General features: G+C 44.5%; 1 protein-coding gene across 1 annotated transcript; it reads right to left on the reverse strand.

Moving 5' to 3' along the window:
- Positions 1–1,278: 1,278 nt before the first annotated feature.
- Positions 1,279–25,315, reverse strand: HEATR3 (HEAT repeat containing 3). Its single transcript, XM_081119984.1, has 15 exons — positions 25,033–25,315; positions 24,765–24,937; positions 23,456–23,543; positions 21,926–22,038; positions 19,932–20,041; positions 18,059–18,199; positions 16,182–16,459; positions 12,500–12,590; positions 12,240–12,406; positions 11,902–11,984; positions 10,876–11,012; positions 7,429–7,517; positions 4,497–4,640; positions 3,520–3,696; positions 1,279–2,020 (listed from the first exon to the last, which is right to left on the reverse strand). Exons 1-15 carry the CDS (start codon positions 25,168–25,170, stop codon positions 1,898–1,900), a joined length of 2,052 nt encoding a protein of 683 aa, XP_080976110.1. The 5' UTR covers positions 25,171–25,315; the 3' UTR covers positions 1,279–1,897.
- Between the last annotated feature and the right edge of the window lie 1,402 nt (positions 25,316–26,717).

Here is a 26,717-nt window from a genome sequence, read left to right on the forward strand (position 1 = left end):
CTTCGTGTCCTCACTTCTCACTCCCCGACTCCCTCCACGCTGACTTCTGACCTGATCAAGCCATGGAAATAGCTCTCGCTAATGTCGCCGGCGACATCCATGTCACTAAACCAATGGACATTTCTCATCTCTCCTCTCACCCGACCATGGCCCCTCCTTTTAAAAGCATTCCCTTGGTTTCTGGGACTTTGCATTCTTCTGGTTTCCCTCCTGCCTCCCAGCGGTTTTCTTCCAGGTTCACCCTCCAGCCAGGCCTTTCAATCCTGGATTTCTTCAAGGCTGAGTTTTGGTCCTCGGGTTCTCCTTTTATCTTTCTGGACTAGCAGTTCTGCAAAGTGTATTCCACAGCCCCTTTAATGGGGCCACAAGGTAAAAACTATTTTGCAATTTTTAAATTTTTTTTTTTACTAAAATGTTACTTGCCACACTGGCCCTACAGGCACAAAAGCTATGTTGGGTAAAACTGCCAGTGGTCAGTCTGAATCAAGATTGGCACCAAACTGTACTAATGGTTACTGTATGCTTCCCCGTCATGTGCTTGCAGAAAGTCTGCTGCACTGAAGAATGAGCTTGATTAATTAGCAAAAATATCAAATTTCATTAAACCTGACTCTCGAATACGTGGTCTTTTTCCACATAGACCTAAGTTATGCTAGCATCATTTATTGAAAAGACTAGTATTTCTCCATAGAATTAACACCTTAGTGGAAAATCAACTGATCATATAATTATGGGTCTATTTCTGGACTCTCAATTTTGTTCCATTGACCTTCTCTGTCTTTCCTTATGTGGATACCATACTGTCTCAATTACTATTTACTAAAGCTAATTACTAAAGCTAATTACTATTAGCTTTATAGTAAGTTTTTAATCAGGTAGTGTAAGTCCTCCAACTTTGTCTTTTTTAAAAAGTTGTTTTAGATATTTTAAGTCCTCTGCTTTTCCACATAATTTTAGAGTCACCTTGTCAATTTCTACAGAAAAGCCTGCTAGGGCTTTGATTGGGATTGCCTTGATTCTTTAGATTGATTTGGAAAGAAATGTCACCTTCCAATCCATGAACATGGTACATTCCTCCATTCATTCAGGTTTTCTGTACTTTCTCTCAATGTTTTGTAGTTTTCAGTGTCTCAAGGACATTGAGAGTAATGCTGGAGATTCCTGCTGTAAGTCTTGTTTTTAATATCTCATATATTCAAAGCAATGTCCATTAGCAAGCAAACGCTCAAGAACAGGATTACCTGGTATTTTTAAAAAAGATTTTGTAAGACACAAAGCTTTCAATTAAAAAGTTATTTATTAAAAAATATTTTCCCCCAGTTTTGATGACATATCAAATTAAACAAGGAGTGAGGTTACAAAGCAATAATTGATCAGATCTTTTTATATAGAGGATGACAATGACCTTATTAGCTCATTGTACATTCTACTAGTGGAATAAAACCTCAATTCATTCACTTCACAAAAGGTAAACATAACTGATATACTTCATACCTAAATTTTTTATAAAGCTTGTGTTCAAATTTTAGTTAAAAATTCAGCTAATATAAAATGATATTGACTTAAAAGAGCATCCAAGCAATGATGTAGATTTCCTGTTTTTGCAAAATTCAGTGACATTTCTTCACTGCTCCCAAGAACCACCTGAGGATCCTTTGTGCTTCCACTCTCCCCTTTTCCAGGGGTTGAAGCATGCTGGGAACACGATTTAGAGAGCACCAGCAATGCCACCAGATCCCCGAGCCTAAAGGAGAGCTTCTGACATGTTTTGAAGTTCTTAGGAACTTCAAATTAATACACAGAATACAGGCACTGAAAATGGCTTTCAGAAACGTATACATTCAACGGAAACACTCAGCACTGAAGCCTTTGGGGCAAGAACTGCTCTTTCCATGATTCAAGTGGTCAGTCTTTTCTCGACGGTGTCTTGGTAAGCGACAAACCTTCTCAAGTTCATCTTTATGTTGTTAAGCACACACAGCTGATCTGGACTGTATCTACCTCTGCCTTCTTTTCGTATCTGCCAAAAGAAAAACCATACAGAATTGGGCGTAAATGAGTAATTCCTTTAAATAAAAAAGCACTTCATTTTCGGTATATTTACTTTCAGAATGAGACAGTTGCCAGAACTGGGTGAAACATTTTCACTTCCCAGGTAAAAGGAATACAGTATGAGCTATAAAGATAAAGTAAGATCATGCACCTTTTAACTTAATTAAATGTATTGGGGTAACACTGGTTAATAACATTATGTAAAATGTTATTATATACTTGCCAGTTCGGCTCAGTAGTTAGAGCGTTGGCCTGTGTACTGAAGGGTCCCGGGGTTCGAACCAAGGGCATGCACCTCGGTTGCAGGCTCGATCCCCGGCCCCAGTCCACTTGTGTGTGAGGCAACCAATCTATGTGTCTCTCTCACATTGATCTCTCTCTCTCTCTTTCTCTCTCTCTCTCTCTCCCCCTCCCCCCCGTCACTCTCTCTGAAAAGCAATGTAAAAAATATTCTCAGGTGAGGATTTAAAAATATAATTAAAAAATATATAAAAAAATAAAAACAAACCACTGTTAATGACCCTAAACCGACACCCACTCGAGATGCAGCAATGGCAGAAAATGTGCACAGCCTGGTTTCTAGTTTCTTTTCTTCTAGAAAACTATTTTTTATGCCTTAAAAATTTTTCAGAAAATTTAAATTTCTAGACATACAATCTTGTTCACCTAAAACTTGGCACAGAGCTCTCTGAGGCCTGTATTCTGCGTTAGAAGCTTGTTAGATCAAGCATGTGCATATTCGAAAAACAACACACAGCAAGATAATTTCCCATCAAAACTCTATTCTCCTGACAAAGATTTAAAAGCAAATGCTGAATTTAAAATCTAAAAGCACAAATTACGGATATTTTTATTTCAAAAATGACATAATTTAAAAACTAAGATTTATGTAAGAGAATTGTACATTTAAATGCATGTGATTCAAGGCTGTTTTAAAATCCTTGGTGTCTCTCCACCTGCCCCCATGCCACCAAAACAGGTTTTGAAATTTATTTTTTGACTCAAAGTTAGCTTTGATGCCTGTGATGAAACAATAAATAAAACAGCTAATGAAAGTGATGACATCCTCCAGTACATTTGCCAACACAGACCAGCTGTGAGTTTGCCATCTTCTCAGAGCACCAAAGGGAAGCATTCATGACAATGAAATCGACCTGTAACGTACTATATGATATAAAATCAAGTTGACGAGCTGAAGAGCTCTGTAGGCCACAGGCTATAGCGCTAACACATAAAGAGCACTACTGACATCAGTAAACTTGCAGAATGAAGACCTGTCAGACGCCGTCTGGCTCAGGTCACCGTGACTGAGTTCTCTGGGGTGACTGAGCCGACTCAGCCCAGCAGCCCTCATAGCCCTGGCCCAAGGAGCTCCAGGCACCATAGAGGCAGCTCGGGGGTAATGCATGTACCCCCTTCCCACAGGATGTTGAGGCTTAAGCATTTCTAATAGGAACGACCTCATACCTTCATCTTGAAGACTGGCTGGAATTCTTTCAGAGCAGATAACAAATGAATTTGAACTGAGGCCCTTTCAGCTTCTTTGCCGTCTGCGAACACATCAAAGAGGGCGTCCAGAGCCTCTCCTGCTACCACCAGTGAAGGGTCTTTGGTCGCCACCTCCAGCAGAAAGCACCCAATGGTCTGGAGTGGACAAAATGCACCACTGTCACCCAGTACTCTCAGGTCAATTTCCAAAGTACCAGCTTTAAATGTGGCAGTGATTTATGCATATTATTTTATATAAAAATGCCAGGGAGAAAGTAAAACTTTTAAAAGATTAAAGACTAAAGACTTGACATATATTTATAAATATACCAAGTATAATATAAGCAAGATAAATGAAACACATTAGAATTCATAATCCTAAATAAAATGAATTAAGGTCCATAAATGGTATGTGAAAGATTGATTTAGGAAATTATTAAATTTCCCTGTCTCTCTCAAAAAGGCTTTCCCCATGGTGTCAAAATGCATAGAAATATTATCTGTAACAAAAAAAACCTTGCTTTTAAAATTATTTGAAAAACACTCAAAGACAATAAAAAAATTGAAAGTAACACCATCTCACGTTGCCTCACTGTGATTTTTGATGCCCACCCATTTCTCACTGCTGGCTCGCTGATGCGCAGCCCATTCTCAACTGCAAAGACTTGTTCGAGAGTGAACTCAGTTTACTCTGGGGAACCGTTGGACAGTCTGTTAACCCCTCTGAGGCTCGGTTTTCTCATCTGAATTTACATGTCTAGATAACCTCTAAGATACTACCTTGATTTAATATCCTATATAATAGGATATATTTTACTAATATCCCTCAGTAAGCAACTTCTCAATATGATTTCTTGTCACGATGTCCACTGAAGTTTATTAAAACCCCACACTACAGCGGCTCTTCCCCCATTTCTAATTATTGAACATTTTGGGTTGGAAGCAGATTATTTTACCTTGAGAGTTTCAAGTGTACCATTCTCTTTGGCGAGGACGCTGCCAGTGATTCCCAAAATACTAACCACGTTCACTCTCACCCCGACATTGCCGCTCTGAATGCCTGCTCTGCACAGTGTCATCAGCTGATCCGGGGTCATGCACTGTGGAGAAGAGGAGTGTTTATGGTGCTGAACTCAGCCAATTCCAACAGCACGTGAGACACAGTTGACGGGAATCTCTCCTATAGGCTACAGGCTGCCTGGTTCTGAGAACAACATAAGTTCTTAGCAAAGAAGTGGTTACATATTTCTGATCACTCCCAATATAGCTGGTCGTTTGAGCTAAGATGAGACCTGTCATCATTTCATCATCACGGTAAGCCTAAATTTAAAGGGGCTTCCATTCCTATTAGTTTCATTTGAAGACAACATTCATTCAGATGCACACAGACTAAAAAGATTCCAGTTTCATTTTAGCACTGAGCATACAGTGTTTTGAAAATGTAGTAAGATCATGAGCTTTAATAAAAATTGGCTGAATCTATACAGGTAAGAACTCACTCCGAGATGTTTTATGGTGAATTATTAAAGATGGTGAAAAGCATTAAATTACATAGTGATTTACATAGTGATGCTTTCCAGTTTAAGCTCATTTGAACACACGTGAGGATGCGGTGTTGTGAGAGTGAGACGTCCCGCTGCCTGGGAGCAGCAGCACAGTGTGGGGGTCAACGGCTTGGGAGCTGGAGTCCGACGCCCTGGGTTCAGCCCCACTACTTTCCACCTAGCTACCCAGCCCAAGTTCCTGAGCCCACTAAATCCTGTTTCTCCGTCAGCAACGCTGCGACAGTAATCACAGAGCTGCGAGGAGGAATAAATACATATACAGCACTCACCAAATGTTGGCTGTTATTACGTATAAAAATCCCAAGCAGTTCTGCCTGGCCAGGCGTGGCTCAGCAGTTGAGCGTCGACCTAGGATCCAGGTGATCAGGATTCAATTCCCGGTCAGGGCACATGCCCGGGTTGAGGGCTCGATCAATGACTCTCTCATCATTGATGTTTCTATCTCTCTCTCTCCCTCTCCTTTCCTCTCTCTGAAATCAATAAAGATATATTTAAAAAAAAAATTAAAAAAATCCCGAGCAGTTCTAAATCACCTAATTCGTTTCTGCATCAGAAAGCAGTCTAATGAAAAAGCTTCACTAACTACGGCATCCTTCCGAACTAGGACAGGCCAGTGGGAAGACCAAAGGTGTGCGATCATCAGTGGTCTGACTCACAATGTAAGCTGCCTAATGTGTGAAAGCCACCAGGTAAAGCACTGGCCAGGCAAGCAGGACAGCTGTGTCCGGGCTTGGAGCTGTCACTCAGAAGTCGAGTCCTTCGTTTCCTCTCCTTATGAAGCATTCGAGAGCTAGGCTCCTTCTAGCTCTAAAATTCGAAGCTCTAGCCCAATACACAACCAACCTGAGAATGTATGATCTTAACATATATGAATAATTTATTATTAACTGAGCCTGAGCCTTGAGTAATGTCTTTTAAACATCAGGCTGACCCAGTAAATGACTGCCTGAACACCATGGCTAATCAATAAAAATACTTGATACTCCTGTAAGCCCTACAGGAGAGGGTTTTCTGATCCTCCCAACAGCCACACAGGAGGCCTGGCACTATTATTCCCATTTCATAGAAACTGAGAGTCAAAAGTTATGTTCTTGAAAATAATTCTCAAATATACAAAGAAATGTTTAAAGAGTATATAGGAGAAGCCAATAGTATGTACTATATTTAACAGTAATACACCAGGCATTCCCAGTAAACTGGAGCAAGACCGAGTTGGGGATGCTCTGCCCTAGAGGCACGGCCATGGAGTGCCCAGGGGAGGGAGGAAGTCGCGGCGTCTGGGCAAAAGGAGGTCCAAGAGCTGCGAGGCCAGGTCACCAGGACAGCGAGGTCACCGAGTGTGTGGAAAGGACTAGGGACGAGGAACGGGACCCAGCAGAACCTTCGAGGCACGAGGAGAGCCCCAGGTGACAGGTGTAACCAGCCAGGGAGAGCGAATTCAGACTGTACATTGTTGAGAACCAAGAAACATCTGTTCATTTGAGGGCCTGGGTAATGGTATTGTGGTTATGTTTTTAAAAAGTTCTTTTTCTGCCCGGCTGTCATGGCTCAGCGGTTGAGCGTCAGCCTAGGATCCAGGAGATCGAGGTTCGATTCCTGGTCAGGGCACATGCCCAGTCGGGGGCATGCAGGAGGCAGCTGATCAATGACTCTCTCATCAATGTTTCTATCTCTCTCCCTCCCTCTCCCTTCCTCTCTTTGAAAATCAATAAAGACATATTTTTTAAAAAAAGTTCATTTTCTGTCACAGACATAATATTTATGGGTGAAATAATGTGATTTGCACTGAACAACTCCAGGAAGCAACCACAACCATGTAGGGGGGATAAATGAAACAAGAATACAGGATGCTGACAGCTTGTTGACACCCGGTAACGTGCACTCAGGTTCATCACGCAATTATCTTTACTTGTAACAAGACACTGCTATCTTTGCTGTTAGGAAAGTTTGACAATTTCCTGAATAAAAAGTAAAAAATTTCAGCAATAAGGCGCCTCCCACAGAAGTGAGATGGATCGCTGTGGAGGGTGGGAGGCATGCTTGACAATGTCTGTAACAAAACATTTTTAAGAAGACAAACTACATGCAGAGAAAATATTTACAACACCAATGTCGAGTAAGAAGTTTCCCAATGAAAAACCTCTGCGTGCTGGTGGCAGCAGTGGGAGAGGGAAAGCTTACGTTTCACGTTAAGCACTTTTGTTTTCTTTTTACAAGGGTCACTGTAATAGAAACAAGAACTTCAAAAACAGTGAAGTGATAAATTTCACCTCTACAATACAGACTCTTGGCTAGTTTCACATAACAACTAGAAATATCTTACCTGAGAAATGTTCTTGGAGGCCATTGTTTGCAAAAGGGCCCTCAACGCACTACTTAAGGCTTCTAGGAAGTCACCGTGCTTGGCGAGGTCTGAAACACAGAGTGAAATGCATATTTGCCTTTCTCCAAAACAAGTCGTTTTGTACAAAAGGAAACAGAATCAAAACAGCATGTTAAGGTTAATACATACTATTATCATAAAAGCACTTTAGATGGAAGCCGAACTTCTGGTAATAGCCCCTGCGGCCCAAACACTTGAGTCTGAAAGACAAGCCTGGCTGAAACAATCATGACAGGGAGCGTGCTAGACAGTCCTTGGCTGCCCAGCGCCGCTTTCACACGTGATAAACCCGAGCTGGCTTCTGTGGAGTGAATTCAGCTTTCACAGATCACCATCGCGGTGCTGGGCAGACCTGGGTAGAGTCATCTTCCAAACCAGAGTCTTCCCTGCCAGCCCACACCCACCGCCCAGCCCAGAGCTGCTGCCGGAGCAGGGCCAGGCCACCACGCCTCCACAGCTCTCAGCCCACTCGGACTCCCCTTTCCACCCTGCTCATTCTTACTCTCCCTTCTTCCCAGGCAGGACAAACAGAACAGCAGCAACAATCAGGCTAACAGTCCACAGAAGGGTGAGGGCAGCCAGGTGAGTTGGTGCCCTAACCCTCTGTGGGGAGGGAAAGTGACTGACTTGGTGGGTAGGTTATATTTTCCAAAACCAGCCACAGCAGTACTCCCAGTTCGGCATGACCTTCCAGAACCTGGCCACTTCTGGAAAGACATGGAGTCTATTTCGACTCCCCTTGACTCTGGGTGGGACTTTGTGACTAAGTCTCCAACCAACAGGACTTAGGAAAGTGCCAGATTACATCATAAAAGGCGACCTGACTTCCACCTGACTCTTGCCCTTGGAACCGGCCCCCATGTTGTGAGGAAGCCCAGGTCACATGCAGAGGTCACTGTGGGTGGTCTGACTAGCAGAGTGTGAGGAACAGGCCTTCAGGTGATGCTGGCTCCCAATTCCAGCAGAAGGCCTGGGCGGGTTCCCCACCTCTGCACACCTGGCATTCTGGACCAGGTCACACTCTCTGCCGTGGGCAGGGGTCTCCTGTGCACATAGGATTGCTGCAGCAGCCCTCACTTTTACCCTCTAGACACCAGCAGCAACTCCCCAGGCGTAACAGAAAATGCCTCCAGACACTTCCAAATGTCCCCTGGGGGCAGAAGAGCCACTGGCCTAGACACTGTGGAGTAGAGACAAGCATCCCCACAGTGCTGTCTAAATCCCTGACCTGCAGAAACCATGAGAAATAACACAGGATTATTGTTGCTTCAAGCCACAAAGTCTCGAGTGGTTTGTTATGCAATGAGATACCTTGGCTATCTGCCCTGTGGTGCCTGGGGCCCAGTAAGGGTTCCGAAGCCCCTTGGCTGCCTATGAGACTGCGAAATGGTTTTTGTACAAAGCTCAGCTCCTGGCTCTCTCACCTTCAGAGACATATTACAGTCCCCTGTAACAGTGGGGACTGCCTGCAGGAGTCATAGGACAGACACCAGGATGGCTTCAGGACCAGACAGACCTGGGATGCAATCCTGTCTGACGTCATATGACCTCCCCATTTCAGTCTCTGCTCAAATGTTACCTCCTCAGAGGCCTTTGCACAGCACCTAACGCAGCACCTCACGCCAATTCTCTCTTTATGTTTTCTTCATAGCTGAAATGACACTAAACCTTTACTCCTATGAGAAGGCCAGCTCCACGCCAGTGGCCTTCCTATCTTGCTCATGCCCAAATCCCTCACACCCAAAACACTGGATGGTATGAAGTAAGTGTTCAAGAAACTTGTGCTGAAAGGAGGAATGAATGACCTGGAAGAAGCTCCTTAGCCCCTCGATCTCTGCTTCCGCACCAGGAAGACGGGTAATAATGCTTAGCTCTCAACCTCGAACCTAACAGGCACTCAGAAACTGGCATGAAGTTGTTAATATTAAATCTCAACAAGTCACCACACTGGCTCTGAAACATAAGATATATTTATTTTTTATTAAAGTTATAGTGTAGCCCTAGAAATGCGTGACTCGCATAAGCCACGTTATAAAGAGCTTACTCAATACAAACTAGAACACATCTCAGAATCAATTTTTTTCTGTCCTCCATTCTCAGGAAAATAACCAATACTTTGGATTCAAAACCCTAATCTAAACTATGCTATAGATTCACATGATGTGTAGTTAACACTTTCCCTAAATTAAGAAAAATACTTGAGCAATTTTGTTTAATTCATGTTTCTTTCCTTTATCCACGTTTGGGAATGGATTTCAAACTGCCATGGCTTTCTAACAAAGTCGCAGTAAAAGGTCAACACACATGGTATTTTCAAAGATACTAAATGAAGGTCGAAAGAAGTTAAACAGAGGTGATTTGCAACGTCCTTCCTCTCACCAAGTCTGTGCAGCCTCTAAGAATTTGTAGCGTGCCCAGATGTAGGTACTGACCCATCCACAGGTAACCAAGCAGCCAAGTACGTGCAGGTGAACCTTTCAGGCTGCGTTTCAATGTTCTGATATGGAACAGAACATGTGTCCCAGAATGTGTGCTACCACCATTACCACAGAGCTGCTCATGTCCCCCGGTTTTGGAAAACAGAATCCTCAATGGTTTCAGAGCCCACATAAAGGAGCAAATGGTAGACTGACCCAATTTGAAAATACAACATCACTAATGTTGGAGCATGCATTACACCTTCTACAGCTAGGTCATTAACTATGTGTGTATCTGTCTAGGATTCTGTGTAAGAATGAAACTCACCTGTATCAGAGACCTGAAAATTAGAGATTCAGCTCTTACGATGCCAAGGTGTTGAATACGGGCATGTGTTAGGAAAAGCAAGGTGTAGAACTGTGTGGATGGTGGTCTACCATTGGCCTTAACATACACATATGTACTTTTATACCAAGAATCCCTCTGGAAGCAAACGCAAGAAACTGGCAACTGATGAACTCTGGGAGAGGGACCGGGCAGTGTGAGAAACAGGAGGGCAGCTGTCTCCCTGACACCCTCTCATAATGTGAATTCTGTAATACATACATGTGCTACCTGATCAAATGCAAATCAAGTGGTGTTATATTTAAGAAGAAAAATAGAGAATACAGAATTAGCCAAATACATTTATGAGGCCTAAATTTAAGACATCTGTGATTCAGCCTTAACTGGCCTGACATAACTGGATGTAAACAATTTTGATAAAAAAAAGAAACCTATTCCCCAGAGACCCACCTGTGTGCCACATTCTGACTACACCGCTGGCAGCTGTGGTGCATGACTGGCAGCGCCGACAAGGGTGCTGCACGTTGGCTGACAACCAGTGCACAACTACAAACTCCAAGTTTCTGCCCCTTGGAGATTCCGCCCCGTCCAAGCAGTCTTCCACAGCAGGGCCCAACTATTTACCTGGCTGAGAAAAGAGCAGTGTGGACAAGTGCTGCGCAAGGGCCTGGAGAGCCAGCGCTCCGCCCAGGTGCTCCACCTCCAGGAGGGACACGAGACTCTGGAGACACATGAGGGCTCGCCACTGCACAGTGTTCATTCTGCAAGGAAAGCGGGAGATTGCTGTTTCTCTTACCTGGACAAACAGAGTCCAGGGTCAACTGCTACCCTGCGCTTCAGGTGCTGCCTGGGAGCATCGGGAAGCAGGATGGGGGTGGCAATTTGCACAGAATCCAAAGGTGAACTGTTAATCTAACAAATTACACTGCACAAGCCTCAAGGCCCCCGAGGGCCTTTTCTGAGTCATAGGAACTGGCTTTAGAAAACTTTCTGCACATGCCAGCGCCTTTCAAATTACTTTTGTGAAATATTACCTATCTATAGGAAAGCACTTCAAAGCACATCCAGTTTAATAAAGTTTCTAGAGCAAATGGTAAGGAATGCTGCCAGAGCCCTCACAGCCCACCTACGCCTTCCCCTGAAGGTCACCACTCCCCTTTTCTTCATAGGGTTGCCACCTGTGTGTGCATCCCTAAACAAAGTAGCTTAGTGCCACCTGTCTATGAACTTTGTGAAAACTGAAACAGTGTGTATATTCCTTTGCACCTTGCTTTCCTGCTTGATGTTTCACCCGCATGGGGAGCAGCTCTAGCTCAGATTCTGCTTATTGCTGTCTGTGTTCTACTGTAAAATTATGCCAAAATAGATTTATCCAGTCTGCCACTGATGGGCAGCTAGGGTGTTTCCAGGCGGGGCATCTGGGAACCCCACTGCTATGCACACACTCAGATCTCGATGCACACACTCAGGTCTCAGTGCATACTCTCAGTCTCCATGCACACACTCAGGTCTCAGTGCCCATAAGCACACGTTTCTCCACGGCACATCACACACAGGAACAGAACTGTGAATCCAGGGGCAGTGGCACCTTCTACTGAGTCCACCCTTTCATATAATGACAAATGATTTTGAAAATAGAAAAGTTCTTACTTTCTAACCAAAGGTTTCCAGGTGGGATTCCTAGAACACATGTCCATGGCAACGCTGTTGGGAAAGGCAGTTTTCTCAAAAACCTAGATTTGAAAAAGTGAGTAAAGCAAAAGTTAAAGAGCAAATTCATTTTATACAGGATCCCTTTATAAAGCCCTGACACATCACCTCTAAGGGAAACGGTCAGGTTGCTAACGACACCGTCCAGCCCACTTCAAGCACTGTGAATTCTGCTTCATTTCCGTTACCCACAATGTGAGCTCACTTCCTCTGCACAGATCAAGCAGCTTTCCCAGGCCTTTCCCGGCTGCACAGGGAGCAGGACTGAGAGCGATTACCTTCCTGGGGATGAGAAAGTTGGTGAGGGCGGCGTGGGTCTCGTGGGAGAGGCAGAGGGGAGACAGCAGCTGCCCACCACCCTCGCCCTCGCAGAGGGAACTCTCCATAAACACCTCACTCTCATCACTGCTGGAGAGCTCTTCCTCCCACTCGTCGTCAGAGGGATCTGGGAAGGGTGCAGAGCATACAGCTGGAATGAGTAAGCAAGTCCTCGGGGAGCTGCCCTGAGCCCAGGGGAGGATGGGAACTGGGCACAAACCTTCGCTGCAGCACATGTTGACGATAATCTCCAGAGCGGTCTGCTGCGCCGTCAGCAGTGCTGTGGCCTCTCTCAGTTCCTTGTTAGTGGGCTAGGAAAAAACCAACCAACCAACTCTCAATGTTTGGGAAAGTATCACTGTGTGAATTTCCTAAGTTAAAGCCTACCAGACGGTTTCTGCCCCAGGAACAGAGCACAGGGGGAGGGGAGGAGGTAGAAGAGTCATGAGGGAGCACAAAGGAGCAGAACCCTCCCGGCACTGGGGAGGCGCCACTGCCACCTGGGCTCCCACCTACCTGTGTGGCTATTCTCCACGCGCTGCTTAGCTAGCTGGCGAGAATGGAGAAATACTCAGGACTTGTGAATTGAAGTCGCCCTGAAACTTCACCGAATGTGTTAAGAAGTAGCCGAGCACACTAAGATTAAAATGAGCGTTCATTTCAGACACCAGGCACTGGTGCACAGCAAACCGGCTTCTAGATGCTTGCAGGTCTCCTTGGAGATGACTGCACAAACAAGAGCTAAGAAGCTCTTCATGACCAACAGAGCCCGGCTAAGGAGCGGGAGCCTGCTTCCTGGCTCCCTTCGAAAGCTGCAGCAAGGCATTCCTTTAACACTGAAGACAGAGGGTTTTTCCCCCCCCCTCTGGATATAAATTAACACAAATTTATCAATTACCATTCTTAAGAGGGGTTGGATAAATCGACACGACCTTAATTCGCAAGTCACCTATGAAAAGTGAAAAAGCTACACTGATATTCCAAAACAGTGCATAAGCTAAAAATAATGTGTATTTTACTGTCTGAATGATGGATGCACTATAATTTATTAAGCATTTCATTAGTGTGGAATATTTCAGGTTACTTGCATATCTAATTTCTCAGATTTACTGGGTCAAAGTTTAAAAACTAGAGACCTGTGACATAGTCCCAATTTCCTTTCCAGAGCACTTATTTATTATCCTCCAGCAACTTCCTTGTGCAACAATTTAATTTCAAACCATGTTCTAGAAAAGCCCCAGCAAACTGCTAATTTAAGAGATTATTATTTGTACTCCTTTTACTGCTGGCAAGAGCAAATGTAAAAATTATTCCTATCTGCTGTGTGTATTCAACTAAACAAACATTTATCAAGGAGACAGGCTGGTGCTGGGCTCTTATCCACTTAAAATGCGTGCAGATCTGGCTGAGAAGCATCTGAAATTAAGTTTCACTTTTTTATACAACTCTCCTGCTTAGAACATTTCCCTGCTTACTGTTCTCAAACTGACAGAAAGAGCAAATCTAGAGAAAATGTTATGACATCTGAGATTTCCTTCAAAAAATTTGGTAGTAGAGGGGAGAGTGGGTGGGGGTATCGATGAAACAGAACACAGAATACTCTACTTCTGCCTACGTGAAAACAACAACCTGGGTTGCTTCTTTCTTTACATATCTGTGATTATAGCTTCTTATGTTAAATCACAGGTTCTGATTCTAAAGGACTCCTAGGAGCATGAGCTGCTGGGTACTTAAGACCGGAGCTGGCCGACTACAGGCTTGTATTCTGGGCACGTATTGGCACGATGCCTAGCAGCTGACTGGCACCTCAACACTGGCTGGCTGACCAGCATGTTAATCATCCAGTCTACTCAGCTACGTTAAGACTTTGAAAAGCAAGCTTTTGTTATAAGGAAAGACTGCATTTTATAAGCACCAAAATTTTATTTTTAAAGAATGCTTAGGAACGTAAATCTCTAAATACCAGTTAGGTATCCGTACTTTTTAACCAGTCTCAGGAGAGCTGGAGCTCGGTCTCCATTTGGTCCCTTTAGGAGCCCCTTGGAAGCCAGGCTGGAGATGGGAAAATGCTTGGGAGTGTCGTTCTCCCACCCCAGGTACTTCAGGGTCCCCTGACAGCCCACCTGTAATTTCCACTCTGCTCAGACAGAAATTTGGGGGTAACACTGGTGCGTCAGTCAGGACAGAGTGAGTGCAGTGGGACAGTGGCAGGACAGCCTCCAGGCCTGACCTGTCCTGCCCCGACAGTGCACGTGTGGACAGGAAACCACGAGTCCCCAGATCTAGAACCTACGCCTCCTGTGACAACTTAAGAGCTGCCACCAGGGCTCTTTATAAACACCCTCTGGGGAGAAGGACGTGTACCGCATACCTCTACCTTGCTTCACAGATTTTAATTCTACTCAACTGCCGCAGAGGCACAAGTGAGACAAGGTGCAAATTTGTGGTCTAAAAGTATCCCTTGCACCACAGGGGGTGTGCCAGGATTTTTAGGACACTCTATGATTTGCAAGCAACCCAAGGGCAATATTCATCCCAGCACCTTACACGATGCTTTGTGCCTAACAGCTATTCATGGGGGCTGGAAAAGCAGTCCTAACTATGTTTTTTCTTTAAACACCACCAATTCATGCTTTACAAGACTTTGTGAATGCAAAAAGTAGTACGCTGCTATATTTATTTTCAGGTATATTTCATTTACAGCATTATTATTGGGCATAACCCTAAGAAAACTCTAAGACACTGACTTAAGACCACCCTCAGTTCCAGTTCATTTGACATGAGTAAGGCCAAGTCAGGTCTGAGGCAGGAAGTGTGAGAGGACGTTTGGGGTGTTCCTCCAGCTCAGGCCTCCTCCCCGTCCTGTGGAATGACTCTAGCAGCCTCCTGCCCAGGGCTCTGCCTCCAGGCCCCTAACAACACTGGCCTGCTTTCACCAGGCTGTCTCAGCCCAGCCTTTAAGGTGGCTCAGGTGTCCTGTCCAGAGTGTTCTCTGACAGCCCTGTCCCTTCCTCTGCCTCCTCCATGCAAACTGCTCCCCTAGAGCCTGTGCCCAGCCCCAGTACTGTCCCTAGCACAGGCATTATAATAAATCATAACTCCGTGTCGCTCCTCCCAAGATGGAAGTGGTCTCGGGAGACAGGAAATACATCTTAATCACCTCTCTTTCGCCAGCATCTGGCCCGGTTCCTGGCACACAGCAGGAGCACGGAAGCTGTGCACCTAAACCAGTAAGCTGCGGGTCCCTGTCCTCCCGACTACGCGCTCTCCTCTTTGGGGACGTTTTCTCTAAGGACAGCTCCATCTCTGCTGACTGGCTTGGCTGAAATGTCTCCTGCACCCGGGGCTGCGCACCCTCACCCCAACATCACACCCACAGGCATAAGCCTGCCACCATCACCCAGTCTGCAAAAACCACCAGCCATTGTTCATCCTCACAACCGCCCAACCTCCTCTGTGCAGCAGCAGCGGGTATAGGACCGTCTGGCCTGCTACTCTGTAAGACTTAATATACAACAAGAGACAAGGATTTCCTGGATTGGACAATCCAGCAAAGTTAAAATTCCTTTAGTTGGAAGGGTCTGGGAGACAATGTGTGAGTGCACTGGGGAGACACAGCAGCTAGGAAGATGACTGCATGCTTCTAAACTGTTGCAAAAGTTTGGTCTACCTCATCTTTGAAATCATCCGTTTAAAATTTTCATTTTAAACAGGAGACTTTTTTCCCCTTTGGGAGAAGCTCTCTAATGTTACAATGAGAGTTTGTGGGAAAACAGGACTGATTTTTACTGCAATTCACTTTCTAATGAATTCCTCTGTAACAATTTCCTACAAAACTTAGGATAGCTATTGAAAGAAAATCTCTGTATTAACCCATGTTTGAAAGCATCAATCTGACTTACTGGAAGTAAATCCGAAATGAAAGTTTTCCTTCTGACCCTTCTCTTACGAGGACTTTCTTCCATTTCGTCGCCTTCCATCACACAATCACCGTTGGCATTCCCTAACACCTCCTCAGTCTCTGCCGCGGTTTTCAACCTCTGCGTTTCCGCCTCCTTCATTTGAATGACCATTTTGCCAGCGTCCATTTCCAAAACCTCAGATAAGATCTTTAGGATGGCATTTATGATTTCTGCTTGACTCTTGGATGGGATAATGTCCTTTAGATTCCAAACTGTGCCTGGGAAAAAATGAGCATAAGGACAAAGGAATTGTCTGTGAAATTTTGTTAAATATAGTTTTCACAAGATTGGTTCTTTAAGCTCAGTTGTAATTTCAAAAATCTTGATCCCACTGTCGTTGTTCAGCTTTTATTAAACGTCAAAGAGCTGTGCACAGAGGCAGCTCCCTTTATTACAGCCCTTCACCATCCTTTCCCTGCCTGGGCACACACACCCTCCTCTGACGCACCGCCTACCAACAGACTCAGGGCACTGATCAAGTTTCTTTGAAAACAATAAATTTAGTTGCCTCACTTTCTTTTTTTAAAATGTTTGTATTGATTTCAGAGAGAGGAAGGAAGAGGGAAAGATAGAAACATCAATGATGAGAGTCATTAATCAGCTGCCTCCTCCACGCCCCCTACTGGTGATCGAGGCTGCAACCCGGGCATGTGCCCTGACTGGGAATAGAACCCTGATCTCCAGGTTCATGGGTAGACACTCAACCACTGAGCCACACCAGCCAGGCTGCCTCGCTTTCTTTCATCTTAACCTGAGCTGCTCTCCGAGGCAGCTTATGTTCCAAGAGTGGAAAGGAATGTACTAAAATTCCAAGGTCTCACGGACAAACTAGGTAGCAGGTGTTTGTTTTTTTGCTTATCAAAATAAAATAGGAACTACCATTAAGTAGTTAGGCTAATTGTTTAAACAGTGACTGTTAAAATATGGAGGAATATTACTTGGCCTTAAAAAAGAAGGAAATCCTGACACAGGCTACAACATGGATGAGCTCTGAGGGTATTAACGCATTGTATGCGGGAAATATATTTATACGTTTTACGTTGACTGGTAGTAGAGCGTGCGATAAAAACTACCCGCAAACAATGTGTTAAGTGAAATAAGCCAGTCACAAACAAAACAAAACAAGCCATTATTTCACTTATATGAGGTGCCTAGAACAGACAGAAAATAGAATGGTAGCTGCAGGAGGCTGGGGGGGAGGGCTGAGGAGCTATTTAATGTGTACAGAATTTCAGTTTTGCAAGATGAAGGAAGTTCTGGATATTGGATGTACAACAATGTGAATATATTTAACGTGACTGAGCTGTACACTTAAAAATGGTTAAGATGAAAAATTTTACGTGTATTTAACCACTTAAAAAAAACAACCACCTCTCAAGATAAACGATCTCTGCAAGGCCAAAGGGCAAGAGGAAAATATAAATAGAAACTGTAATATTACCAACTACTCAATGATCATCAGATTATTCCTTATGTTTGTATTTAGAAATTCTGAGGGGGAAAGAATTGGGGGTGAAGACCTTATAATAAAGTGAGTGGTGTATCTTGGATGCCCATGGTCCACTTCGGCTTTCCCTGGTTAATAAGGGGACCCTGGCAGCAACATTTCTACATCAGACAACAGTAGTTTGTTACAATGAAAACAAATAGACTCTATAAGGCTTCCCAACTAGCACAACTGCTTGAATTAAGTCTCCACTTCTTCAGAACAGACATAAACACAGACGGCCCTGACTGGTGAAATAACAGTTTGGCCCGCTATCTCTACCCATGACAAGTTACTAAAAAGCACCCTATCACATATGGCTAAAGTTTACCTGCCACCAGGGTCTTTAATAGAATATATTCCATGGAACTGACAGGAGAGAGCATTGCTGATTCCAGCACATGCAATGCTGAGGCACTGAACGATTTCAGTAGCTCTGGGTTATCTTCAGTTACTGTCTGCAAACAATATGCTATGAAGACACAAAGGAAATATTTAGAAACAATGAATTCTGCTCGGGTAACTTACACCAAAATAACTCATCGAAAAACACTGCATCTTTACGAATTCTTTGGACACAGATAGCTTTTGTAGGATATTCATGCTCAGGGCAGATGAGTCACATACTAACCAAACAGTCAGTGTTATTAAAGATTTTTTCTTAATTTCTAATTCTTTACAGAAATAGACCTTTATAAATAAAGGCTCTGAAATGTCATGACAGTGTAGAGTTACTATAAACATCAATAAAGGCTTATCCTAAACTGCTCATCGCAGATAAGTAGCAAACAGTTTGCGGACCAAACACCAGTCCACAGACAACACTCTTAGAGTAGTACTGTTTGCCCGTAACAAGTCGTAGGTTTTGGGACATTCTGGCTTCTTTAAATTCAGTACGACTTTAAAAGTTACAGTTATTTCTGGTGAAGCAATATTTCTTTAAGGAAAAAATGTATTTTATATAAAAGTATAAGCAAATTCAGAGATGGGTAAAATACTAAGATGTATGATCCATTTAACTCCTCCCCTCAATTAAAACAAGACAAATAAATCTATAACAACACTAAAAGCACAAAAACAGAAGTGAAGTTTTTCTTTTAAAAGCTATGAACTTTCCTGAAATTCTTACTGAAATAAAAACCATCCTCTGAGATTAAAAGTCACCTACCAATTTCCTAGTTCCACTGCTTATAAAAATCCACATTTACTCACAAATCTCCCCTCTGCCAAAGATTCCATTTTAAGAAAATGATTTTAAAATTTTCCCCAGTAGTATTTGTTCCACTTTTTTTTTCTTTTCTGTTCTCTTAAAAGAGAACATTAGAGTCAAGAGAAACATCATTAAGGGGAATACACTTCAGGACAGGGAATACGCTTTGTCTCGCCAGGAGAAAGGCAGAGTTAAATAAAAGGATGCCTGCCAGTATGATGGGTAGAAAAGCAATGCTTTTCACCAATTATATCTCCGTTCTACCCCAAAGTCCTGTTGAGCCACCCACCCTCTGGTTTCTGTCTCCTACCCCAATGGCTGTCTAACCCCATGGGCAGGAGGAGGGAGCTGGGGCAGCTGAAGCTGCCAGACTTTCCTTTCCCATCCCATGGAAGGGAAGCGGGCCTGTGAGTAATTTCAATCACTTGTTCTCCTCTCTCAAAAAAAGCCCAGGTGCCTGGTCGGTTTGGCTCAGTGGTTAGAGCGTCAGCCAGAGGACCGAAGGATCACGGGTTCAATTCCCTGTTAAGGGCACATACCTCAGTTGCAGGTTTGATATCTGGACCTGGTCAGGGTGTATGCAGGAGGCAACCAACTGATGTGTCTCTCTCACATCGATGTTCCTCTCTCCCTCTCTCTAAAAATCAATGGGGGGGGGGGAATATCCTCGGGTGAGGATTTTAAAAAAGGCCTGGTAGTTGTGGGTTAGTTTCTGTGTAAACGGGAGATGAAAATTGAAGAATTAAGAGAGGCTTCTGAGAAGGCAACACACTAGAAGCCACATGGGCTTCAATAATCACCTTCCTCCCTTCCTGAGTGAGAAGCAGGAGAACTGACCACAGATTTTAAAAGATTCAAAACAAACAGAACTCAACTATGCATTTACATACAGTGAGGACAAAAATCACTCCTATTGAATAAACATGCTATGTCTGATTAAATTTTTAAATAAGGCCACACATACTTAATAAATCGTCATCTTTTCTTCACTTACCTACTGAAATAGCCAGGTCAACATTGGTGGAAAACCTACTTAAATACTTTAATATAATCTCCAAACACCCTTCTTTGTTGAATATAGATACTGCTCTACTACTGCATTCACTAAATTGAAGGGGGGAAAAAAAAGTTTTACTAGTCACATTTTAACATTAAGAAATCAACCACAGAAATTCATGAAAAAATAAATCAGGCTTTACATAAGAACCAGAGTTGGAGTCCAACACCCACCACTTTCATGGATGAAGAAACCAATGCCCACTTATATCCCCTGTACATGAACACAGCTATGTTTTTATTTCTCTATTGCAGTAGGACCTTTTAGCCAATCTCTTTACCTGCACCTCCATTTTCTTACAGGAGGTCAGAGCTGGAAGTGCTCTTAGAAATCACTTTCTTTTAGATGAGGAGACCAAGGCCCCAAAAGGTGAAGCGATCTGTAGAGCATTTTGTTAGCGGTGGCTCCTCGGGTCTGGCCTACTGTTCTTTCCACTGTACCGCAGTAACAATAAGGTCAAGTAAGGATAAAAGGCCTCTGTACTTAACATCCCCAAAACACAAATCTTAAGAAAGTAGAATTAAATTTCATTCATTCTTTCTAGATGGCTATTCAAATTTTGACAAGGAGAATTTACAGTCTGCAACAGAGATACGGCTATAATAAATATTTTTAAAATTATACTACCTGTTAATCAGAATTAATGTTATTAACGTTATCACTGTTATTAATAAACATACACACTAAATACAGGGTAAACAGAGCTAATTATAATTATTATATCCATGTTTCCAGAGAAAAGCATCACTCCATACACACGACATATACATACGACACACTAGTAGCTAACAGTTGACTAAATTATTAAATTCAATCCTCTATCTAAACATAAACTATTCCTGTCTTCCTATCTAGTCACTGCACGTTGTATGAGCCTACCCTCAAGGAGCCCACAGTAAAGTCAGGTATAGTCAGTGAGGTAAACATACATGCATTAAAATATATACATATATAAAAAAACCCCAAAAATGTGAAGTGCTATAACAGGAAATGACAAGATAGGGCTCAAAGGCTTTCAGGAAAGAAATAACTATGGAGATCACGCTTTCAGGCCCTTCCCAGAGAAATGTTTAGGAAATTTCCAAGTTCAATAATTAGGTAAGTTAAGGTTACGTGGTGCACCGCCAGCTTGCTCGCAGGCTGTTTCCTCAGTCTGAGCTCTCCAGTTTTGCTGGTGGGATGCATACACCAATTTAAAATGAATCCCAGGCAAGTTTGGACTGCTGTGCCGGTGGCTTTTCAGATCTAACTGAATCTTGTCTTCTAAGAAATAACTGTGCTTTTAGATTGTTATAATCACTGCTGACTGAAAAAAAGGAACTACGATAGAATCTTGCTAAAAATGTAGAACATAAAATGGGGTAGAAAAAGTAAATCCAGGTTGTGTTTCTAGCCATTTCCACTCCTAAGGGCAAGTGCACCCCACCCCACGGCTGCTAGAGTCATGGGATGGAGTGAGGCCCTCTTCCTACTGGGCCACAGGAGCTCCTCGCAGGCATCTACTTCCCTATCACGAGGCAATGCCAGGGAAGGAATAAAGCACCAGCCCAACTTTGTGGTCCCTGTCTCATTCCAGATGTCGAGCCAAAGCAGCGACTGCGCTGGGGCAACTGCTGCTTAAGGTATAGGGGCAGTGAGGGGAAGGGTGTATGGTACATGCCAATGGCCAGGACTCCTCATTTTGTGGTCAGCAGTAACGACTAGAGAGAAGAGCTGTAAAGCATGAAAAGACATAGTGATGCGATGAGGGAAAGGGCTAAGCCGGGGAAGGAGGACTGATCTTAGATCACCTGACTTGACTGCCTACTAAGCGTCACCATCATGGGTATACAGGTGCATCACGGAGAAAAGAGATTCCTCTGGGGTTAGGCAGAAGGCTCAGCAGCCTGAGCAGCACTGTAGCCGGAGGCTGGGTCTGGAAAGCATCTTACCATATATTCCACAGCACGTTCACGGCCTCATTGGCTATGTTCTCAACAGAATTTCTGTTCCGATATTTTTCTTCCCCTAGAGACATCTCATTTGAATCCAGTCCAGCACTACACTGTAACCAAATATCATGATTAGCACCCTGGTTCAAAAGAACAATTAAACAAAAGACTAATGACAAGAATCACAAAAACTAAATATCAGAAATGAGAGTGGTCAGCAGGCCAATGAAATCCTTATAAACAGCACAGTGCCCACAATCCTGCTCCCCTTTGGCAAGAGATACAGACAAGAAAGGGTCACAAATCATTGTATAAACTAATTATAAAGCATTTCACATCAAAATGAAAATGTAAAATCAATACAAAGTATTTTATCTAATGTGATAAAGATGGTAAATAAGGCAAAGAAAAGCAGCACATAATAAGAGCTAACACATCTGCACAGTACCTTCTATGTGCAAGGCACCAGTCTCAGCAGTTTAATATATTAAGTCACTTAATCCTCACCACAAACCTACGAAGTAGATAAACTATTATCCCCAGTCTCCCGCTACAAACAGGAAACTGAGGTACAGAGCTTGCTGGAGGTATAACATGGTAGATGATGAAGCTGGGGTTCAGACGGAGGCACTCTGGCTCCAAAGCAGACGCTGGGAACTGCTCTGCAGTACTGCCCCCCTCTAGTTTAACCCACAGCACCCCCTGAAGCAGGGCGTCTCATCTCGGCACACTGACATTCTGGACCAGATGATTCTCTGTTGTGGGGGGCTGACATGTGCACCGTAGGATGTTTAGCAGCATCCTTGGTCTCTACCCCACCACATGCCAGTAGCAGTCCCTACCTCCAAGCTGTGACAATGAAAAATGGCTCCAGACTTTGCCAAATGTCTCCTGTGGGGCAAATCACTCCTAATAGAACCAGTGCTTTAAAAAAGGAACAAGACTGGTGCCTCTCATCAAAACTGGATAATCTTTATATAGCCTTGAGTGAAAATTACCCATCAATTCAGAATAGTGGATCAGAGGCACACCAAAGAGAAAGCAACTTAATCCTGGAACTATATCATGCAATAAAGTTGGCATATTAAATTTGGGAACTTAATGTTATGTTCGAGGCAAAAAATACAGATATTTTACAGATGCCAAATGGACTGCTATGAGGATTTAACAGTCCACAAAACAGCACCTGGTATATACATTAGCAATGAGTAATACTAATTATTTTATCATATGAAATTTAAAGTCTAAAGAAGTCTGTTTATAGTTTTAGGAAGGTCTTTTCCAACTAGCATAGAAATAAAGGTAGGGGGGACAAACTAGAGACTGCTATTAAAGATGAGGGATCAGTGTTTCCAAGAAAATAAAATTCCCATAGGATGTTCTGAGGGAAGACAAAATAACTAACACCAAAGTACTAAAAAATAAAAAACCAAAAACACAAAAACAAAATCCCACTAAGTTTGTATACTAAAAGCTACAGCAACATGTAGTTTAAAAGACTGCCACCAGAATACTTTAAAAACTGCATACCTCTCTGAGCAATGCCACCAGAGGAGTCATGATATCCTTAGTCACCATGTCATCGCAAACTTCAAAACCTCCACAGGCACTGAGATTTCTACACAAGAAGTTTAAAAAATGTGTTACTTTCAGATCATGTTACAAAACACCATGAAGCTCAAGTTTATTTCTATTTCTAACCATGCTTAAGCTTTCCCAGGCAAAACTGTTTATTTATTTTGATAAGATGCTGCAGAAGCCATCCACTGATTTCCACCTGTTCTGATCCCTGCCCTACATGATGTAAACAAATGACTTAGTCCTGGAACAAGTCTGTCTGAGACAGAACACAGGTGTGTACCTATAGGGAAGGGAAATGGAGAAACTTTTCCTATTTAATGTGAATAAATCACAGCCTAATCTTACATGAAGGGACCTTGCCTTAGAAATAAGACATCAGGGGCAGCAAGGGTAAGGCTACTAAGAATGACATTCCCTGAAGTAACCCTGGCTTGTTAAGTCAATGAACGAAACACAATAAATAGAGACAGAGCTCTAAGGACTACAAGTACTGTACTAACTTCTGCTCTTGCCCCCTCTGCAGCCCATTTGCTGCACAGCCACCAGAGCGGCCTTTTGAAAAGGTAAACTGGATCATGTCACTCCTGCTCAGAATAAACAGGTCCTCTAGCCCTGCACCCCCAAGCCTTTGTCCATCTCTCCAGCCTCATCTCCCGTAACACCGCGCCCTACCCTGCTCGGCACACTAACCTTTCATCCCTTCCGCAGGCCAAGCCCTTTGCCGCCTCCCTCCTCTGCAGCTGCGGGCTCTCACGGGCAGCTGTCATCTAGAGCGCACCCGACCTACAGCGACGCCTCACCCCCAACGCGTCATCCTCTTGGTTTTCTCCACGGCACGTCTCACTACCTGTTATCTGTTTTACCTGTTCGCTGGTCTCCTGTTTGTCTCATCAGCATGGGTTTTGGGAGGCCGGGATCTCGGCTGTCCTGGTCAATGCCCTGCCTGCTAAAACCCTCTGCACCCAGGGGACCTGGCGCATACATGCAGGAAGCGTTCCCTGAACCCCAGCACTCTCGGAGGGTCCTTGGACAAGGGACAAGGTGCGCTGGGCCCTGAGGGGAGGATGCTGCGGGTGAAGCGGCCAGGTGGACTCAACGGAAAGCGTGGGAGCCTCTGGAGCTTGAGTTCAAACGCCCCCTTCTGCAAATGGGGGCCCCGGGCAGCTCGTGGCGCTCCCGCGCTGCCTAGGGCAGGTGCACCGAGAACGAAACGGGCCAAGCGGCCGGCCGGGCGCCGCGCCGGGCCCCCCCCGCTCACCTGAGCGCGCCGGCCGCCGTCTCCCTCACGGCCAGGCTGGCGTCCAGCAGCAGCGGCCCGAGGCGGCGCACGGCGTCCCGGCGGCCCAGGCCCGCGAGCGCCGGCCGCTGCTGCACCAGCCGCGCCAGCCCCGCGCAGGCGCACTCGCGGACCTCGGCGCTGGGGTGCTCGAGCTGCGGGACGGGAGACAGCGTCAGCGGGCGCGCGGGGCTCGGCCGCAGCCCGCCCCCCGCGCCCCGCCTCTCGGACGGGCGAGCCCCGGTCTCACCTTTTCTAGCAGCTCCGCCGCCGGCCCGTCGTCCTCCTCTGGCTCAGTCCCGTTCTCCGCCGCTGCCAGCTCGGCCTGACAGTCGCCGGTGGGGGAGAACTGGGGTCTCCGGAAGCGCTTCGTCCTGCTCTTGCCCATGGCAACGCGCGCCGGGGGAGCACCGAGAGGGGAGGGCAACCGCAAGACGGTGGGCGGCCCTGCTGGCGGCCGGGCTGGAGGCGCGGGCTCCCGGGCCGCTCACCTGGGCCACATGGACGGCGGTGCGCAGGCGCGCCTCGCGTCCGAGGGTGGAGGCTGGCGCGGGGCGCGCAGGCGTAGAGGGGGAGTGGGCGGAGCCAGGCCGCGGAGGGGCGGAGTCCCGTGGACGTACTCGGGAGGGGGCGGGGCTTGAAGGGTGATGGACTGCGCCTTCCACCCGCTGGTGACGGTTGTCGGGTTACCCTACCTCGCCAAACCTTTAATTTCCATAATAGTAAAATGGGATTAAGGATACCTAGCTTGCAAGTTTATTGTGAAGCTTAAATAAAATTACGTAAAGCACCTAACAGCAAGCCTGACGTACAGTAGGTGCTCAAAAAATATTAACCACGATTTTATTTTGCGTCCCTGGTGCCTGGCACAACCCCTGACCAGACAAAGCCCAGTCGAGGTTTTAGAGTGGAGCCCCTTAAAAAGTTACTTAATCTTCCTGCCTCAGGTTCCTCATCAGTGAAAGCGAGACATCAATAAAACGCACCCACTGCAGCCCGACCGGTCTGCTCAGTGGTTAGCGTGTCGGTCCGCGAACTGCAGGGTCCCGGGTCTGATTCTGGTCAAGGCCAGGCACCTCCGCTGAATGCTCAGCCCCCAAGATTAAGTATGTTAACGTGTTTAAGACGCTAAGAACAGGTACTGGCACATAAGCACTACATTAGAGAACAAATATCCTTTCTCTTGGCATTTAATCCACTATTCAGAAGTTTTCATAGTCCAAAGATAAACTGAATTCCCTCATAGTTATCTCAACTGAGATGTTGACATTGGGTAAGATTGTAACAGTGAGATCCTTTTTATTTTTTATTTTTATTTTTTTTAAATATATCTTTATTGATTTCAGAGAGGAAAGGAGAGGCAGAGAGAGAGATAGAAACATCAATGATGAGAGAGTCATTGATGGAGCCCACAACCCGGGCATGTGCCCTGACGGGGAATCAAACCCTGATCACCTGGATCCTAGGTCAATGCTCAACCCCTGAGCCACACCCAGCCAGGCCCTTTTTATTTTTTTAACTTTTAGGATTTAACAACTAGATTTATTGAGCAGTGTGACTTGTAGCGAAATGCTGTTTAAGTGCTTCACATGAATTAATGTTTAATACTCGATATAAACCTGGAAGATTGACCAGTCCTATACAGGGTGGGGCAAAAGTATGTCTACAGTTGTTTTTATGGAAAATAATACAATAATTAATAAATAGTAATATAAGAATAAAGTCTCACAACAGTAAACCTACTTTTGCCCCACTCTGTATGTTATTTACCTAGGAGATTAGCATTATGACCAATTTATAAGTGAGGAAACTAAGGTTATGTAATTTACCAAGTTGCAAGTAGCAGATCTGAGATTCAAATTCAGTCTGGCCATAGTCTGCATTCCTAACCATAACATTATAATGGCTCATGAATTAAGTCCAACATACACACAC

This window comes from Miniopterus schreibersii (assembly GCF_964146895.1).
Source record: "Miniopterus schreibersii genome assembly, chromosome: 18".
Lineage (NCBI taxonomy): Eukaryota > Metazoa > Chordata > Mammalia > Chiroptera > Miniopteridae > Miniopterus > Miniopterus schreibersii.